This window comes from Protopterus annectens, chromosome 2.part0 (genome assembly GCF_019279795.1).
Source record: "Protopterus annectens isolate FY-2018-M chromosome 2.part0, PAN1.0, whole genome shotgun sequence".
Lineage (NCBI taxonomy): Eukaryota > Metazoa > Chordata > Ceratodontiformes > Protopteridae > Protopterus > Protopterus annectens.
Genome location: NC_056728.1, coordinates 1,167,597,788 through 1,167,616,946, shown reverse-complemented (window position 1 = coordinate 1,167,616,946; position 19,159 = coordinate 1,167,597,788). Strand labels below are relative to the sequence as shown.

Sequence of the window (19,159 nt, the reverse complement as noted above, 5' to 3'; positions counted from 1 at the left end):
GGCCCTGACCATAATGTGCCTTGCTGTCGGTTTTGTGCTAAATGTAACCAATGCACTATTAAGCGTCTGTATATTTTTGCTTCTAAGTATTTTGGCTCAAGATTTAACTATCCAGAAATGTTGTCGGTTCATAACCGACGAAGAAGCTTTTCCGAAGCCAGTCGCCGGTACTCAGGTGCTTTCTCAGCCCCTGATGCCCGCTACTTTTGATTTGCAGGCCTCTACTGAGACCCATTCCGAATTCGGTATGCCACGAGACATTTCAAGTATTGAACCGACGGATGTCTTTCCCTTAGATGGGTCTGGAGCCGCTGAGCAGGCACTGGCTTCTGAGAATGTTTTCAGGCCTAAATATTTGTATATTAAACCAACGCCATCATCAAAAACAAGGCCAAAACCAGCTTCTGTGTCTAAAAAACTGACGCATGGGCTACGTGATCAGGCCCTTATGCCTAAAAATCAAATGATCAAAATGGCTGAGGATTTAATTACCTTGATCAGGGGTTCCCAGCCCCATCCTGCTAAGAGGCTTAAGCAAGACACTGATTATGAATCCTTCAGATCAGGTTTCCATTTCTTCTAATTCCACTTCTGATCAGGAATTTTATATTCCCCCTTATGAGAACTCTGATGCAGAAAAATCCATCCTTTCTGTTTCTCCTCCTGAGGATTTTTCTTTTGGAGAAACTTTGCATACCTTAAGGGAACATTTTCATTGGGAGAGACAGGATTTTTCAGAATTCAAAAAGAGGCTTTGGGATTTCCTTTTTCTTCCTCAGCATAGGCCTTTGGCTATACTTCCTGTTTTTGACGTTGTTGTTGATGTTTTCTCAGAATCCAGCATGGCTCCTGATTCCCTACCTCCGGCTCCTAGTAAGCCAGACATATTACAGGGTTCCTGACTCCCAAAAGTTTCTTTTTAAAAGCCCTACTGCTGATCCTGAAACAATTTCTTAGGGTCCCAAGGGTGTTAAGGCCTCAACTGCTAAAAATCCTACCCCTTCTGATAGAGACTCCAGGGCGCTGGATAGATGAGGTAAGAAGGTTTACACGTCTGCAACCCTGGCTATCAGGGCTTTAAACTGTCAATTTCATATGCTTAAATAGCAGCAGCATCTCATGGGCTTACTGAAACAGAAAATTATGTTGATTTCTGACTGTGTGGAAAATAGAGTTACAGGATTTATTGCATTCAGCTGAACAAGTTGGAAAGCATTCTTTGCAATGTGGTTTTGATTCCTAGGAGGCCTCTTGCAGGGCTGCTGATGTCCTTCAAGGATGCATCTGCAGTCCTTACAAATGGGTTGTCCTGTCGTCAGGCAGCCCTTCGGTCGGCCGGATTCCAAAGTCTGGGTCTGGCCTCGGCTGGTGTCGCACTTCACCCGACGTCATAGCTGCAGTTCTTCGGGTATAAAGGCATCAGCCGACGCCATTTTCCTCAGTCTTTCTTGCCGTGGCGCAAGCAGAAGCTGTTCGCAAGTGCCGGTCGGTCAGATCCAGAGATTACTACTACCGAATACTACTCAAGACTTCTAAAAGCTAAGTACGCCGTTGGGGACTCTTTCTTGCCTCAGCCGATGTCAGAAAAAGTGAATAACTGTTTAACTTGTGGGAAACAAATACGTCATAAAGATTTCCACTCTTACTGCTTACCTTGTTTAGGCCCAGACCACGACGTAGCAGCTTGTTTAGCCTGTGCTTCTTTCAACCGACGGACGCTTAGACGTCGGTCGGAGTTTGCTGAACAGTTTTTCGGCTCAGATTTTGCGTACATAATGCCGTCGGATCCTCCGACTTCACAAGTTGTTAAGAAACGCAAAGAAAAGGACCGACACTCGCGGTCCGCGGTTTCGGCCGAAACTGCGGTTAAGCAAACCGCGAGTGTCTCTGTTTTGGCCGAAACCGAGCAAACGGTTCTATCTTCAGCCGAATCCATGACTACTACCGAGGCCCTTTCTAACCTGGTTGAATCGGCCTCTGAAGTTCAACCTGCTACTGTGGTTTCACAAGAATTATCGGACACCATCCCTTTGGATGTTTCTACCCCTGCACATGGTGCTGCTAGGCCGCCTGCAGCCATGTCCATAAAGGCCTTTGCCAGGGCTAAAGCAGCCAAAACTTCTAAGTCTGTGCCTGTTAAGCCCCCCTCTCACAGGCCCAGTTCCAGTTCCCAAATGCTTACTCTGGCAGAGGATCTCATTTCTTTAATAAGGGGATCCCAATCTCACCCAGACAGGGCCTCTCAACCTCCAGAAAAGAGACCTAGAGCAGAGCCCCCTGAGCCAGTGTCCTCAGATGATTCTTCTGATGATACAGACAATACAGACCATCCAGAGGCTCCTTTTTCTACTTATGAAGACTCCGATGCTGAGGAATCGATTCCTTCTGCCTCTCCACCAGAGGAATTTTCCTTTGTGGAAACTTTACATGCCATGAGAGAGCAATTCCAATGGCAGGGACAAGATTTCTCAGATTCAAGGAAAAGGCTTAGGACCTTTTTGCATTTACCACAACATAGGCCTTTAGCTATACCTCCAGTCCTTCCTGTTGTAGCTGATGCATTTAATGATGCTTGCACTGCTCCTGATACTTTACCTCCAGCCCCTGCTAAGCCCGATAGGTTCTACAGGGTCCCGGACACTCATCACCATTTATACAAGGCCCCTTTTGCAGATCCCGAGACTATCTCCCAGGGGCCTAAGGCAGTAGCTTCGACCTCAGTTAAAAACCCTCTCCCTTCTGAAAGGGAATCTAGGTCCTTAGAGAGATGGGGTAAAAAAGTATACACCTCTGCTACTCTCTCAGCTAGGGCATTGAACTGTCAGTTTCATATGATCCAATACCAGGAGTTTATGCTTGATCAGTTAACTAAGAAACTGTCCTCTGATGATTCTTTAGATAAGAAATATGTTCTAGAAATGGTGCATAACATTCAGCAGGTTAGTAACCATTCTTTAAAATGTGGCTATGATGCACTGGAGGCTTCCTTTAGATCAGCCATGACTGGCACAGTTATAAGAAGGCATGCATGGTTGAAAGAACAGGTCTTGCCGGATCATGTTAAAGCAAAACTATTAGATGCTCCTATGGATAAGGTCAGTTTATTTGGTTCTCCTGCTCAACAGGTACTGAAGAAAATGGAAGAGAAGGCAAAATCTGTACAAACAGTGAAAGATTTCTTACAGGTTCAGCCTCCAAGGTTTAGCAGGAACTGGCCTTCCAAAAATTGGTCCTTTCCAGACTCCTCTAAAACTCAGAGAGGCAGGAATAGGCATTCAAGATGCAGAAATCAATCCAGAGGAGGTGCCTACAGGGGACGCCAGTGGCAAGGTAGCAACCAACGAGGCACAGACACAACTACTACCACTGCAACAGGACATTCACAGTGACTTGGCTCTGGCACCGCCTACCAGGGAACAAATAGCAGCACCCTTAGGCGGAAAGTTAGCCTTATTGCACTATATCACAAGAGACAAGTGGATTTTGCAAACTATAGACCAAGGCTACAGGTTTCATTTCCATACTTTACCAGGAAAAAGAGGAATGCCAAACCTACCACCAAATCAAAAGACAGAAGCTCTAAAACAAATAGCTCAATTAGCAAAGATGAGAGCTGTGGAAAGGGTACCATCTATGGAACAAGGAAATGGATTTTACTCCAGACTCTTCCTGGTACCAAGAAAAGAGAAAAATTGGAGGCCTATTCTCGACCTGTCCGCTTTAAACACATTCATCATTGTTCCAAAATTCAAAATGCTGACCCTACAGCAACTTCTTCCCATGCTGGGCAAGGAGTATTGGCTGGTGACTCTAGATCTCAAGGAGGCATACCTGCACGTCCCCATACGACCAAATTGCAGAAGATACCTCAGATTTCTTGCAGGATCAGAGCATTATCAATTCTCAGCATTGCCTTTTGGCTTATCTACTGCGCCCAGAGTGTTCACGAAATGCCTGGCATCAGTAATCGCCACTGCAGGCTTCAGGAATCCAAATATATCCATACCTGGACGACTGCCTGATACAAGCGGACAACAAAACAAGCTAACAGAAGACTTACAAAGAGTCATTTGCTTACTGCAAGCCCTGGGATATACAGTCAATATAAAAAGTCAAGACTGATACCATCCCAAAGAATAACCTTCTTAGGTGCAGAATTGGACACAGTAAAACAGATGGCATTCCTAACTGCAGAAAAACAAGAACAACTTCCTCTCTACTTCTTGGCATTAACAAAGCAGAACAAACTAACAGCAAGGAAAGTACTGCAGGCCTTGGGCTTCATGGCATCCTGCATAATCCTGGTCCCTCATGCCAGACTGCATATGAGAAAGCTACAGTGGTACCTGAAGAATTTATGGTCTCAACACAGGCACAGCTTAGAAACGAAATACCACTAATTCCATGCCTGAAACAAGAGTTCCTATGGTGGGCTCAGGCATGCCAGTCAAACCCAGGTTTGCCCTTCCACAGCATTCAACCAAGCCAAACCATCACAACGGACGCCTCAGACCTCGGTTGGGAGGCCCACATGCTGGAAAAGTGCATACAAGGCTTATGGACTCCAGATCAGCTGCACCTGCACATAAATCAAAAGGAAATGCTGGCAGTAAAACTAGCAATCCAGAATTTCAGACCATTCCTCCAAGAAGGGCAGTTGATGATAAGGACAGACAACACCACAGTCATGTGGTACATCAACAAACAGGGAGGCACTCATTCATACCCTCTATGCCGGATGGCACTGGACCTATGGAATATGGCTCTGAGCTACAACATTCAGTTACAAGCAATTTTTGTACCGGAAAAGAAAACATCCTAGCAGACATATTAAGCAGAACTACCTCGGATGCTCACGAATGGATGCTACACCGACATCTTCAAGGTCATCACAAAGAAATGGGGACTGCCACAAATAGACCTATTCGCATCCCCACTCAATCACCAGCTCAAGAAATTCTGCACAAGGCGTACCACCCACTTGCTTGGAAGGTGGACTCTCTATCCTTCAGTTGGAAAGGCCTGACAGCATATGCATTCCCACCTCTTCCTTTGATGCACAAGGTGCTATTGAAAATCAAAGAGGAACGTCCAAGGATCATTCTGATAGCTCCAGACTGGCCAAGACAACATTGGTACCCATTACTGAGGAGCATGTCTCGGGGAAAATGTGGACACTACCCCTGATTCCTTTGCTGTTAACTCAGAGTGGCTACAACACCCTGCATCCAAACCTGAAAACTCTGCAGCTGACTGCCTGGAACATTACATAAGAGCAACTAACCCAGGTTTATCCCAAAGGGTTAAAGACATTATCCTTGAGGCCCGCAGACCCTCAACAAGAAGGAACTATGCAGGAAAATGGAAAAGGTTTCTCATTTGGAGTACTGAAAGGGGAAAAGATGTGTCAAAGGTAGACATTGCCAACATCCTGGAGTATTTGGCAGAGCTTTTCCATACAGGCCTGTCCTATTCCTCCATCAAGATACATGCATCAGCTATTTCTGCAGAATACAGCTTTGATCCCCCTGTCTTCTCGCATCCTCTACTCAGGCAGTTTCTGAGAGGAATTAAAAATGCAAAACCTCCTAGGAAACCACCATTACCAGCATGGGACTTGAACTTTGTGCTAGAAAAATTGACACTCCCCCCTTTTGAACCAGCAGCAACAGCAGATCTTCAACACCTATCCTGGAAAACTGCTTTTCTGCTGGCAATTACCTCAGCAAGAAGGGTTTCTGAGCTACAGGCTTTAATGGCAGTACAACCCTTCCTAATCTTCCATCAAGATAGTGTCCATGAGAACAAATCCTACATTTATGCCTAAGGTGGTATCCAGAGTGTCTTTAAACCAGGCAATCCACCTACCTACCTTCTTCCCCAATCCACAGAACAGGGGGGAAAGACTGCTGCATACTTTGGATGTACATAGACAGTTACGCTACTACCTGGACAGAACCAAGGGCAATAGAAAACTGACCAGCTTCTGGTAGCATATGCAACAGGAAGGGAAGGAAAAGCAATTTCAAAACAGACAATCTCCAAGTGGATAGGAAATTGCATTAGATTCTGTTACTCCTACCATGGAAAGCAAACTCCACAGAACATAAGGCCTCATTCTACAAGGGCTACAGCCACTACCACAGCTTTCTTACGAGTGGCTACCAAGGACATTATAGAGGCTGCTACTTGGACCTCCGTGCATACATTTGCCAAGCATTATAACTTACCTTTATACTCTAGATCCCGAGCAGGGTTTGCCACTGCTGTTTTGCAAGGGATCCTAACTACACCATAATTTCCTCTTCCTCCTCCCTAGTTTGGCTATGGTATTCTACCCATTTGTAAGGACTGCAGATGCATCCTTGAAGGACATAGTACAGTTTTGTACCTACCATAAATGTAGATGTCCTTACAGGAATGCATCTGCAGTCAGGATTACCCACCCTCCTTCCCCTCTGTGGTATTCCAAGGGTATTTGCCCATCTAATAGCTAGCTGGGGGGGGATCTCTTATGGTGTATTTGTTTGTATATATGTACATACATGCTTATTTTTTGTGTTTGCCTTCTACTATTTGGAAACATTGGCATTTATCCAAAATTTAGCTATCCAAGAGGGCAACTGGCATCTGGGGCAAGAAACACTGAGGAAAATGGCGTCGGCTGATGCCTTTATACCCGAAGAACTGCAGCTATGACGTCTGGTGAAGTGCGACACCAGCCGAGGCCAGACCCAGACTTTGGAATCCGGCCGACCGAAGGGCTGCCTGACGACAGGACAACCCATTTGTAAGGACTGCAGATGCATTCCTGTTCGGACATCTACATTTATGGTAGGTACAAAACTGTACTTTACTGGATCTGTGATAAGAAGGCATGCTTGGCTCAAGGAGCAAAATCTGCCTTATGTTAAAGTAAAATTGTTGGATGCTCCTTTACAACAGGACAGTCTATTTGGTAATAAGGCAGAAGTAGTTTTGAAAAAGATGGAAGACAAAGCTAAATCTGTGCAAACTGTAAAGGATTTCTTACAAGTGCAGCCACCCAGGTTCAGTAGGCACTGGCCTACTAAGAATTGGTCCATTCCAATACCCAACAGAGCCGCTCAGGTCAATCCCAGACACTCCAAAGGCTCCAGGTTTCAGTCACAAGGAACTTACAGAACGAAGCAATGGGGTGCCTCCACCTCCAAATCTGGAAGTAGCAAGCCCCCCCACGGTAAACAGTCTCAATTACTTTCCTCTGCCATTTCCAAGCATTTATCTTTTGGCAGCCCCTTTGGGGGGAAATTAGCACTTCATGTACAAAATTGGCATCTAATTACTCAGGACAAGTGGGTCTTAAATATAGTATCCTAGAGATACAGATTTCATTTCCACACATTGCCAATTCCAAACGGATGGCCAGATCTGCTTCCAAATCAGTGGGCAGAGGCCCAGAAACAAGTTCTGTCCCTCATGGGTATGGGGGCTATTCAACCAGTACCAGAAAAGGAAAAAGGACAAAGTTTTTATTCAAGACTTTTCCTGGTACCCCGAAAAGACAACTCATGGCATCCAATTCTGGACTTATCCATTCTAAATACTTTCTTGGACATTCCAGAATTCAAGATGCTGACTCTACAACAGTTACTGCCTATACTGGGCAAGGATGCCTGGTTGGTAACTCTAGACTTAAAAGAGGCTTAGCTGCATATCCCAATCAGGGAATCTTGCAGAAGATACCGCTGCTTCAAAGCAGGCTTTTTGCATTACCAGTTCTCTGCACTGCCCTTTGGCTTATCTACTGCGCCCAGGGTCTTCACAAAGTGCCTGGCACCAGTAATTGCATTTTGCAGACAAAGAAACATTCAAATTTATCCTTATCTGGACGATTGTCTAATTCAGGCAGAAAACAAGGACACTCTTCTACAACATCTGGCGTTTGTGAAAAGACTTCTAACATGCCTAGGGTACACCATAAACGAAAATAAATCACAACTGGTACCCTCTCAAATAATTACATTCCTGGGTGCAAACTTGAATACAACTACCCAGATGGCTTACCTCATGCCAGACAAATTCAATTGATGACCTACTTCACACAAGTGGCCATAAAAACCCAGCTGTCTGCAAGACAAATTCTGCAGGCCTTGGGGTTCATGGCTTCCTGCATTCTACTAATTCCATATGCAAGACTGCATATGAGGAAACTTCAATCGTACCTAAAAAGCTTATGGATTCAACATTGTCACAGCTTGGAAACAATGATTCCTATCATTCCTTTCCTGCAACAGGAGTTCCTATGGTGGGCAGAGGCCTGCAACAAAACAAGGGACTGTCATTCATTCCACCCCCTGCCACCCAAACCCTGACTACAGACGCATCAGATTATGCTTGGGGGGGGGGGGGGGTTCCATCTGGCAGGAAGATGTATTCAGGGCGAATGGAGCCCAAATCAAATGCACCTACATATCAACCAGAAAGAAATGCTAGCTGTACAGAATGCTCTGACAGCCTTCAAGGGCTTTCTTCATCCAGGGCAACTACTGATAAAGACGGACAAACACCACAGTTATGTGGTACATAAGCAGGGGGGTGCCCACTCTCCTACCCCCATTGCAGACTAGCCATGGCTTTGTGGAACACAGCCTTGACTTAGCAAATACGTCTATAAACTCAATTCCTGCCAGGAAAGCAAAATTCTTTGGTAGACGAGCTAAGCAGAAATCTTATGGACCCACACAAATGGAAACTGGATCCACAAATTGTCAGCATGTTGACATGAAGATGGGGGAGCCCAGACATAGATCTTTTTGCCTCTCCCCAAAACTATCAGTTGGACAAATTGTGCACAAGAACTCATCTCAAAAAAAGCTTGGAAAGTGGATGCTCTATCCTTCAGCTGGAAAAACCTGTCAGTCTATGCCTTTTCCCTCTGCTCTCCAAGGTTTTACTAAAAGTCAAACGGGAAAAACTGAAAATTATTCTGATTGTACAGACTGGCCTCGCCAACACTGGTACCCACTTCTATGCAATATGTCACACCTTTCTCCGTGGTGCCTGCCTCAGTCACCTTACCTACTGTCCCAACAGAACTATCAAATTCTGCAGACTCTGCTCCAAACTCTGAATCTTTCAGCATGGCTAATCAACTAATTTCACCAGTCACATCTCTCAGTATACCTGTGATGGATGTCATTTTGGAAGCTAGAAGGCCTAGTACAAGAAAATCCTATGCTGATAAATGGAAACGATTCTGTGCCTGGAACCAAGCACAAGGAATAAACACAGCAATGCCCAGTATTCCTCAGATTCTGCAATATTTAACTGAGATGCTTCACAAGGGCCTATCTTTTTCTTCTATAAAAATCCATGCCTCTGCCATTTTGGCTCATTACAACACAGAGCCTTCTCTCTTTTCTCACCCCCTGCTAAAGCAGTACCTCAGAGGAGTCAAAAATTTGAGACCTCCCAGGAGAGCACCAACTCCTGCATGGGACCTCAATTTTGTGCTGGAAAAACTCACCCCTACCTTCTTTTGAACCAGCTGCTACTGCAGACATAAAATTACTCTCTTGGAAGGCAGCTTTTCTTTTAGCAGTCACTTCAGCTAGAAGGATTTCAGAACTACAGGCCCTCATGGCAGTGGAGCCTTTCATTATCTTTTATCCGGACAGGGTGGCCCTCAGGACCAGTCCATCCTTTATGCCTAAGGTGGTATCCAGTGTGGCTCTTAATCAGACCATTCGTCTGCCAACTTTTTTCCCAAATCCACAGAACAAGGGGGAGTGGATTCTGCATTCATTGGATGTAGACACGCAACTAAGATTCTATTTAAACAGGACAAAATCTCTAAGAAAATCTGAGCGACTACTGGTGGCATTTGCTGCAGGGGCAGAGGGAAAGGCTATTTCAAAGCAGACTATTTCAAAATGGATAAGCCATTGTATTCGTTTCTGCTGCATGAATCATGGTAAACCTGTCCCCAAGGGGTCAGATCCCATTCCACCAGGGCTTCATCTACTTCTGCAGCTTTTCTCAGAGGGGTTCCTACCAGATACATTCTAGAAGCTGCTACTTGGAGCTCAGTTCATACGTTCACCAAACATTACCATTTACCTTTCTTTTCTAAATCCAGAGCAGGCTTTGTCACTGTTGTCCTGCAGGGCCTTATAACTGCTCCTAATGCTGTAGAATTCCATCCTCCCAACCATAGCTTTGGGATTCTACCCAAATGTAATGACTGCAACAGTGAAACACGAAGAACATAGTACAGTTGTGTACACTTACCATAAATGTAGATGTTCGAGTGTATTCACTGTTGCAGTCCTGGTCACCCACCCGCCGGCAGCCCCCTATTTCTCTTATTATAACTCTTCTTTCCTTTCCTATGCTCGAAAACCTTTTTGGTGTATTTACTTTTAGTTGGAGGTATATTTTTTGTGTTCCAAATTACATGCATATGTATGCATATGTGTATATATATATATATATATATATATATATATATATATGTATGTTTTGCTCCCCATTTTGGGGGGCACCTGACATCTGGGGCAAGAAAACTGAGTTAAAATGGTGTTGGCTGCATGTTTTGTACCCCTGATAACCTGACGTCATGGAAGAAGAGATAGCAACCGACGCAGGACCCAAGACTTTGTTATTCAGGCCGACTGGGGGCAACCTGTCAGCAGATTACCCATCTATGGTAAGTGTACACAACTGTACTTTCTGTACATACCTTCACCAAGCATTACCACTTGTCAATTTTTTCTAAATGCAGAGCTGACTTTGCCACTGCAGTCTTGCAGTGCCTTGTAGCTGGTCCTAATGCTGTCTAATTACCTCTTCCCATCCTTAGCTTTGGGAATCTACCCAAATGTGATGACTGCAACAGTGATACACGAAGAACATAGTACAGCTGTGTTCACTTACCATAAATGTAGATGTTCCAGTGTAGTCACTTTTGCAGTCCTGGTTACCCTTCCTCCAGCCTCTGACTTCTATTGAGTATACCTCTTTTCTTGTTTACTGTGCCTAAAGCTTTTTGGTGTATTTGCTTTTTTGTTGGGGGTGTAACCTTGTATATAATTGCTTCCTGTTATGGGGGCACCTGACATTTGGGGCAAGAAAAACTGATGTAAAAGCGTCGGCTGTATGCTTTATACCTCTGACTACCTGACGTCATGGAAGATGAGAGAGCAACCGATGCAGGACCCAAGACTTTGATAATCAGGCCGACTGAGGGCTACTGCAAGCAGATAACCCAAATGTGATGACTGAAACAGTGAATACACTCAAACATCTACATTTATGGTAAGTGTACACAACTGTACTTTTTGCCAACACTCCTAATAGTGCAGTGTGTGTAAATCTGTAGAAGTGTTACTTTTCATAGAAATATTTTTCTTTCAAAATGGAAATGCTATTTGCATTCTGTTGTTTTGAATTTCAGGGTCCATAGCCTCAGTATGGCCTCCTCTTTTCATAGAAATGTATTGCTTTCAAACTGGAAATGTTGTTTGCATACTGTAGTTTTGAGTTTAAGGGTCTGTATCCTCAGAATGGCCTGTACCACCCTCTTCATCAGCCATTGTTTATCTGTTTAAAATGTTTTGGATATCCTTTGCATAATGAAAATGATTACTTTCTATACTTGTGATTCTGTATTTAATATGTTCTGCATTTTGTGCTTTTTCTTTGTTTCTTCAGTTGTGGTTCAAGAAATGTATTTGAAGTAAATTGTCAAGTTAGTTTTTAAAAATCAGTATGCATGCACTGCATTATGCTTTTTACTGTAATATTCTGCAGTCTTGTAATACACCGAATCATATTTTTTAAGCTTAGCTTTATGAGCTGTGAGCAGTTTAGCAGTACAAAATGATTACAAATGAGGCTTCCCTTAGGAGATGTACTTTTTATATAAGTGATGCTACTGTAAGATAAAATGTTTGTGATCTTCAAAATGAAATTGCTTGGCTGTATAAAACTCTGCTCACCATTGTCATTGCTATTATTTGTAGAAAATATTAATGGTTTACCTTTTCATTTTGTGTCATTTAGGAGCTAATACAAGTTCTGCAGAAACACGACTGGTCTGCTGATGAAGCACTACAAACCTTAATTGCTTTTGCTCAACCAGGTAAAAATGGTTTTAAAGACGTCTAAATCAGGCTTTCATTTAAATAATAGCATAGTAAATAAAGCCAATAGGGGAAAAATGCAGCTGGTCTGTGCGGGTGAAATGGGTTGGACTGGGAGGTCCTGTTGGATAAGTGTTGCTCTTCCCTACTGTTTTTGCAGAATTGAGCCTACAGGCATCTAAGGAGCTGTTTTTGTTGCTGATAATTGATAATGTGACCTTAACAAACTAAACTCAGTTTTGCTCAATCATTATGGTTAAATAAACTTGAAACGTCGTGGTTTTACTGAGAAAACGTATGTTTGAGCTTGTCACCAGTTGACTAAGTGGAAATGCTGGGACATGTTAAGAGTTTAGTTGGCATTGGGAGACGGATAGATTCCACATTCTAGTGGTTTTCTTTGCAGGCATTACATACTTATCAAAAGAAAGGTATCAAAACTCTGATTTGTTTTTACTGCACTGGTAGACTTGTCATACACAACTGCTGTTTCTGAGGCTTTTAACATTAGTTTTTATTGCTGAACTATGGCATTTCTTCAAGATCTTATTAAAATGAATAAAAGAAGGGGGGCTGTCATTTTGCTGCTTAGGTAGCAGATTACTTAAAAGAAAAAAAAAAAAAAGAAAACAGGTGTGCCCTTTTTGCAGTACAGCAACATATTGCCAATGTATTTAGTCTCAGAGAACTGTGTCATTCTACATTATTTTTCTTCTGTTTCATTCACTCGTGAGTGGTGTGAGTTCTGGCTTTGTGCTCTCTTCGTAGCTCCTTGGCTAGCACAACTTTAATACAGTGGTTTCTCATTCTCTTTTTCATTAGTCTGTTTGCTGAATTCCTGCCTTCCTTTAACCATGGAAATTGATTTATCCTCCCATATGATACCTGCTGACCAGAGTTTCACTTTTTTGGTATTTTTTTTTTTTTTTTTAATCTGGAGACCTTGATTTTTTTTTTTAATGAGGTCCATTTTTTCTATAGGCCAGGCAGAGCTGCAGGATGTGTGACAGCTCTAGATCACCAAGATATTTGAAGAAGGCTTGCAGTCTTTTAGTCTAAGTGTGCTAGTTATTGTTGAGGATACGTCTCGAGTATGTTCTATCATTGTAATTTTTTTCTTCCATATCACAATTTGGTATCTTTTTTTTTTTTCCCTGAAGATGTTCTTCATGTTTCACTTTTGCAGTCCTTAAATTTGGGTTATCTGCATGCAGTAGCCCTCAGTCGGCCTGATTAACAAAGTCTTGGGTCGTAAGTCGGTTGCTCTCTCTTCTGTGACGTCAGATCATCAGGGGTATAAAACATGCAGCCGATGTCATTACATCAGTCTTTCTTGCCTTTCTGCCGTGCGGAGCCCGAAGCAGAAGCAGTTGGCAAGTGCCGGTCGGCCGAATCCTGAAATTTTCATTTTCGAGTTTCAGAACCAAAGTCTTCAACTGAAAGCTAAGTACCCCGTTGGGGAAACTTTTTCTTGCTCTTATCCGATGTCAGTAAAAGTAAATAATTGCATTTCTTGTGGAAAGCAAATACCTCATTTTCATTCGCACTGTATTCCTTGCCTAGGCCCTGACCACGACATACCTCGCTGTCGGTTTTGTGCCTTATTTAAACCATGAATTATCCATTGTCGGTATATTTGCGCTTTTAAAAGTTTTGGTGCTCTGTTCAAGTATCCTAATTTGCTTTTGGTAAGCCATTTGACTACCGACATTCCGAAAAAAACACCAAGATGAAGACAGAGACAGGCCACCCAGATCACCTGTACTCAGTGAGGCGCTTTTGCAGCCCCTGATACCTGCTACTTCATATTCGCAGGCCTTTACTGAGACCCATTCGGAGTCCTGTATGCAGCGAGATACTTCAACTGTGGAACCTGCGGATGTCTCTACCTTGGATGGGTCCGGAGCCGCTGTGCAGGCACCGGCTTCTGAGGATGTATTCAGGCCTACTGACTTGCATATTAAACCGATGCCATCTTTTTCTTCAAGGCATAAAACTCGAACCATGCCTAGAAAACTGACGCCTAGACCGCATGGTCAGGCCTCTATGCCTAAAAAACGAATTATAAGAATGACTGAAGATCTTATTACTTTAATCAGGGGAAGCCAGCCTTCCCTCTCTCAGAGACCTAGGACTGAGTTTGCTTATGACTCTTCTGACCAGGATTCTGAAATTTCTGTTTCCTCTGATGACCAGGATTTACCCTTATCTACCTATGAGAATTCTATTCCCTCTGCCCCCCCCCGAGGATTTCTCTTTTGGTGAAACCTTGCATACTCTCAGGGAGCATTTTCATTGGGAAAGTCAAGATTTCTCTGATTCTGAAAAGAGGCTTAGGGATTTCTTACTCCTTCCCCAGCACAGTCCTTTAGCTATACCTCCTGTACTGGACATTGTTGATGATGCCTTTTCGGAATCTAGCATGGCCCCTGACTCTTTACTTCTTGCTTCCAGAAAACCTGATGGATATTACAGGGTTCCTGACTCTCACAAGTTCCTTTTCAAAAATCCTACTGCGGATCTTGAAACTGTTTCGCAGGGACCCAAGGGCATTAAAGCTACTACTGCCAAAAATCCTACCCCCTCTGATAGAGACTCCAGGGTGCTGGATAGATGGGGTAAGAAGGTATACAGTTGCTTCAACTTTGGCCATTAGGGCCTTGAATTGCCAGTTTCATAAAATTATGTTTCCTGATTGTGCTGAAAATAAGGATTTACAGGATTTAATGCATTATGCTGAACAAGTTGGTAAACATACATTGCAGTGTGGTTTTGATTCACTAGAGGCATCTTGCAGGGCTGCGATAACTGTGTCTGTACTTAGAAGGCATGCTTTGCTTAAGGAGCAATCCTTGCCAGATCATGTTAAATTGAAATTACTGGATACTCCCTTAAATCAGGACCGCATGTTTGGCAACAGGGCAGAAGAAGTTCTTAAAATGATGGAGGAAAAAGCTAAATCTATGCAAATTGTTAAAGATTTTTTACAAGTACAACCTCCAAGATTTAGTAGGCATTGGCCTTCTAAGAATTGGTCCTTTCCTGCCTCTTCCAGACCTTCTCAGTGCAAAGCCAGATCCAGCAGAGCAACCCAGGCTTCATTCCCAGGGGACGCACAGGACTAAGCAGTGGGGTATCTCCACTTCCAAATTTGTGAGTAATAAAACTCCCCCTTATGGTAAACTGTCTCTGACTGCTTTTTAAAACTTCCAAACACTTCTCAACTGACTGCCCCTTTGTGGGGGAAAGATTGAACTTCATGCAAAGAACTGGGGACTCATTACCCAGGACAAATGGGTTTTAAATGTAGTGTCTCAAGGATACAGATTTCACTTCCACATGTTACCAACGTCAAGCGGTTGGACAGATCTACCTCCAAATCAGTGGGCAGAGGCCCAGAAGCAAGTACTCTCTCTCTTAATCATAGCGGCTATTCAGTTCGTACCAGAAGAAGAAAAGGGACAAGGTTTCTTGTCGAGATTTTTCTGGTACCCAGAAAAGACAATTCATGATGTCCTATCCTGGACCTTAGTCTACTCTAAACACCTTTTTGGTGATTCCAAAATTCAAGATGCTGACTCTTCACCAGTTGCTTCCTATGCTAAGCAAAGATGCCTGGTTGGCAACACTAGATTTAAAAGAAGCATACCAATCAGGGAATCTTGCAGAAGATACCTACGCTTCAAAGCAGGCTACCCCCCACTATCAGTTCTCTGCACTGCCCTTTGGCTTATCTACTGCACCCAGGGTATTCACAAAGTGCCTAGCTCCAGTCATTGTATTTTGCAGGCAAAGAAATATTCAAATATACCAATACCCGGACGATTGTCTAATTCAGGTAGAAAACCAGGACATACTTTTGAATCATTTGGCTTTTTGTACAAAGAGTGCTAACTTGTCTGGGGTACACCATAAACGAAAAGAAATCACACCTGGGTACCCTGTCAACAAAGTATATTCCTGGGAGCAAGCTTGAATACAACTTCCCAGATGGCTTTCCTCAGGCTAGAGAAACAAATTCACTTGACAACCTACTTCAAACAAGTGGCCACAAAACACTATCTGCAAGGCAAATACTACAAGCCTTGGGGATCATGGCCTCCTGCATTCTTCTAATTCGATATGCAAGACTGCATATGAGGAAACTGCAATGGTATCTAAAAAGCCTATGGTGTCAACATTCTTAGGATCTAGAAGCAATGATTCCTATCATTCCTTGTCTATGCCTAGAGTCCCTTGGTGGGCAGAGGCCTGCCACCAAAACAAGGGACTACCAATTCACACTAACCCCTGCCGCCCAAGCCCTAACAACAGACTATGCATGGGGGGGCCCCGCACCTGGCAGGGAAGTGCATTCAGGGCAAATGGAACCCAATTCAAATGCACCTTCACATCAATCATAAAGAAATGTTAGCTGTACAGAATGCCCTGACAGCCTTCAAAGACCACATTCTTCCAAGACAATTAATGGTAAAGATGGACAACACCACTGTTATGTGGTACATAAGCAGGGGGTACACATTCTTACCCCCTCTGCAGACTAGCCATGGCATTGTGGAACAAAGCCTTGAGCTACCAAGTGCATCCACAAGCTCAGTTCCTGCCTGGAAAACTAAATACACTGGCAGATGGACTAAGTAGAAACCTCATGGACCCACACTAGTGGAAACTGGAGCCAAGGATTTTCAACATGTTGACAAGGAGATGGGGAGCCCAGATATAGACCTGTTTGCTTCCCCCCAGAACTATCAATTGGAAAAATTTTGTGCAAGGACTCCCCACAGACAAGCTTGGAAGGTGGATGCTCTCTTATGAAGCTGGAAAAACCTATCAGTTTATGCCTTTCCTCCTCTGCCTCTTCTCTCCAAAGTACTACTAAAGATCAAACAAGACAAACCAAGGATGATTTTGATTGCACCAGCCTGGCCACGCCAACACTGGTACCCCCTCCTCCGCAGTGTCACTGTTGTCCCCATGGCACTTGGCTCAGATTCCTACCCTGCTGACTCAGCAGGAGAACCAGATTCCGCACCCTCAGCTTCAAACACTGAACCTAGCAGCCTGCCTAATTACCTAAGCTCTTTTTTACCATCCCTCAGTAAACCAGTGATGGATGTCATTTTAGAGGCAAGGGGGCCTAGTTCTTGAAAGTCTTATGCTGAAAAATGGAAAAGATTCTGCGCCTGGAACCAGTTTCAAGGGATGAGCACAGCAGTGCCCAAGTTACCTCAGATTTTAAAATACTTAACTGAGATGCTTCACAAGGGCCTGTCTTTTTCCTCAGTAAAAATTCACGCCTCAGCCATTTCAGCTCAGTATAACACAGAACCTCCGCTGGGCGGCCACGGTGGTGCAGTGGTTATCATTGCTGCCTCACAGCAAGAGGTTATCCGGTTCGATCCTCGGCTGGGGTGCCTTCTGTGCGGAGTCTGCATGTCCTCCCTGTGGTTGCGTGGGTTTCCTCCGGGTGCTCTGGTTTCCTCCCACATCCCAAAGACATGCTGCAGGTGGATTGGACACTCTAAATTGGCCCTAGGTGTGCGTGTGAGTGTGCCTTCTGTGGAAGGTTGGGCGCCGGGCTGGCAACTCGGCACTGTAAAACTCCACTGCCATTCAATGTGCGGACAAGGTGATCCGCTGTGGCGACCCCTAACTGGGAAAAGCCGAAAGAAGAAGTTAACACAGAACCTCCGCTCTTCTCTCATCCACTGCTCAAGCAGTTCCTCAGAGGGGCCAAACAATTTCAGACCACCCAGTAGAGCTCCAACTCCAGCCTGGGACCTTAACTTTGTATTGCAGAAACTCACCCTTCCTCCTTTAGAGCCAGCTGCTACTGCAGATTTAAAATTCTTTTCTTGGAAAACAGCTTCCCTTTTAGCCATCACTTCAGCAAGAAGGGTATCTGAATTACAGGCCCTTATGGCAGTGGAGCCTTTCATCATCTTTCATGCGGACAGGGTGTCCCTCAGGACCAATCCCTCTTTCATGCCAAAGGTGATATCGAGTGTGGCCTTTAGTCAGTCCATTCATTTGCCAACTTTGTTTCCTAATCCGCAGAACAAAGGGGAACAGATACTGCACTCCTTAGATGTGCACAGACAACTTAGATTCTACTTGGACAGGACTAAACCTCAAAGGAAATCTGAACAACTGCTGGTGGCAGTTGCTGCAGGGACAGAGGGGAAGGCTATTTCAAAGCAAAACATTTCCAAATGGATAGGCCATTGCATTCATTTCTGTTGTAAGCACCATTGAAAACCTATCCCACAGGGGATCAGACCCCACTCAACCAGGGCTGCTGCTACCTCTACAGCCTTTCTCAGAGGCGTCCCTACCAGGGACATCCTAGAAGCTGCTACCTGGAGTTCTGTACATACTTTCACCAAGCATTATCATTTGCCAATTTTCTCTAAATCCAGAGCTGGCTTTGCCACTGCAGTTTTGCAGGGCCTTATAGCTGGTCCTAATGCTATCTAAATTCCTCCTTCCATCGTTAGCTTTGGGAAGCTACCCAAATATAATGACTGCAACAGTAAAACGCGAAGAACGTAGTACAGTTGTGTACACTTACCATAAATGTAGATGTTTGAGTGTATTCACTGTTGCAGTCCTGGTTACCCTCCCTCCAGCCCCTGACTTTTTTTTTTGGCTATACCTCTTCTCTCCTTTTCAATGCTTAAAAGCTTTTTGATGTATTTGCTTTTTTGTTTGAGGTATAATTGTGTACATTTATAGATTTAATTGCTTCCCATTAGGGGGCACCTGACATCTGGGGCAAGAAAAACTGATGTAATGACTTAGGCTGCTTGTTTTATACCCCTGACGACCTCGCAGCATGGAAGAAGAGATATCAACCGATGTAGGACCCAAGACTTTGTTAATCAGGCTGACTGAGGGCTACTGCAAGCAGATAACCCAAAGGTAATGACTGCAACAGTGAATACACTCGAACATCTACATTTATGGTAAGTGTACACAACTGTACTTTTCTGTGTCTGTGGATGGGTGCATACTTAGAACACTGTCTGTAGCAT

General features: G+C 44.0%; 1 protein-coding gene across 1 annotated transcript in view; it reads left to right on the top strand.

Annotated features, from left to right (window-relative positions):
- The window catches only part of SMARCAD1 (SWI/SNF-related, matrix-associated actin-dependent regulator of chromatin, subfamily a, containing DEAD/H box 1), a 3,333,959-nt gene that overhangs the window by 678,506 nt on the left and 2,636,294 nt on the right, over window positions 1-19,159 (top strand). The window contains exon 7 of the mRNA XM_044061375.1: window positions 12,046-12,124. Coding sequence (XP_043917310.1) covers window positions 12,046-12,124 — 79 coding nt within the window. The remainder of the gene's footprint in view (window positions 1-12,045; window positions 12,125-19,159) is intronic.